Source organism: Theropithecus gelada, chromosome 8, assembly GCF_003255815.1.
Source record: "Theropithecus gelada isolate Dixy chromosome 8, Tgel_1.0, whole genome shotgun sequence".
In the NCBI taxonomy this organism is placed as follows: domain Eukaryota; kingdom Metazoa; phylum Chordata; class Mammalia; order Primates; family Cercopithecidae; genus Theropithecus; species Theropithecus gelada.
In genome coordinates, this window is record NC_037676.1 from 107,565,243 (window position 1) to 107,566,357 (window position 1,115).

The window sequence follows — 1,115 nt, forward strand, 5'->3', positions numbered from 1 at the left end:
ATGCCTCCCCTGCAACTCCCACCCACCCCTGCCCCCATCCCCCACCACCGCCTGGATCCCCCGCACTTCTCCCGACCAAGGCCGGGGCCGTAGTTTGCATCCGGACTGGCTTTGGATGCAGCCAATCCTCCTTTGGCTGATGGAATAGTCTCCCCTCCCCACAGCCTGGCGCGCCCCTCCCTCGCGCGCCTCGCCGCCTCCCGCGGCAGAGCAGGAGCTGCGCGGCCCGGAGCGGTGGCGGCGGCGCCCGAGTATCCGTCCCGCACGCCGGGGCGAGGGGCGAGCAAGCGCGCTCCTCCTCCCGCGCCCTGCGCCCCCGCGCTCCCCCTCTCCCCGCTGCTCGTTCTCCCGTCCCTCCCTCCTTCTCTTCCTTCTTTCCGTGTTATTTTCCTCTTCTCTTTACCCTTTTCTCTCTCCCTGACCGTTCGCTTGTACATTCCCATTCTCCCCCCCGTCGCTCTCCTCTCTCCCCCTCCCCTCCTCACTGTCACACTCTCTCTGCCCCCGTCTCTCTTTTCTCATTTGCTTGCTCATCTCCGAACGTGGATCCGCGGCTCCCGGAGGAGCCCAGCTCTCGGAGCACCTGGAGTCCGGCCGGCGGCGGCCCGAGCCTGGCCAGCGGCGGCGGCGGGAGCGGCGGGAGGCGAGGTAGCGGCAGCCCCGACCGCGGGCACCGCGGGAGCCCCAGCGGCAGCAGCCGCCTCCGAGATGTCCCGGCGAAAGCAGAGCAAACCCCGGCAGATCAAACGTAAGTTTGCGCGCGGGGCCGGGAGTTGGTGGGATTATTGCCCAGGAGCGGGGTGCGCAGGACGGGAAAGCGGTGGGTGGATAGCGGGGCTGGGGGAGATTGGCTACCGGTCCCCTAGATGTGTCAAACTTTGCCTGAGCAGTCGAAGGGACAACTAGACAGTCATAGACAGGCAGACGGCCAGCCCGAGCCTCGGGCAGGAGCGAGGCTGCGAGGAGCAGCCCTTGCTTGCCCCGCTCAGCCCTCGCGCTCCCGGGCTGCTTTTTTAATTCCGACCCTCGCACGCTGCGAGTCCTCGGCGCTGTTGTCCAACCAGAGGGGCAGTTCGGCTCCTTTAGACGCTTATTATTGTTGTTGTCATTGCTGT

At 66.8% G+C, this 1,115-nt stretch overlaps 1 protein-coding gene across 2 annotated transcripts in view; it reads left to right on the forward strand.

Annotated features, from left to right (window-relative positions):
* Positions 1-470: 470 nt before the first annotated feature.
* ZFPM2 (zinc finger protein, FOG family member 2) overlaps positions 471-1,115 on the forward strand; it is a 489,523-nt gene continuing 488,878 nt past the window's right edge. The window contains exon 1 of one of the 2 annotated variants that reach the window (XM_025393837.1): positions 471-748. In XM_025393837.1, coding sequence (XP_025249622.1) covers positions 709-748 — 40 coding nt within the window. In that variant the 5' untranslated portion in view covers positions 471-708. The remainder of the gene's footprint in view (positions 749-1,115) is intronic. The other variant, XM_025393838.1, reaches the window with a different exon arrangement.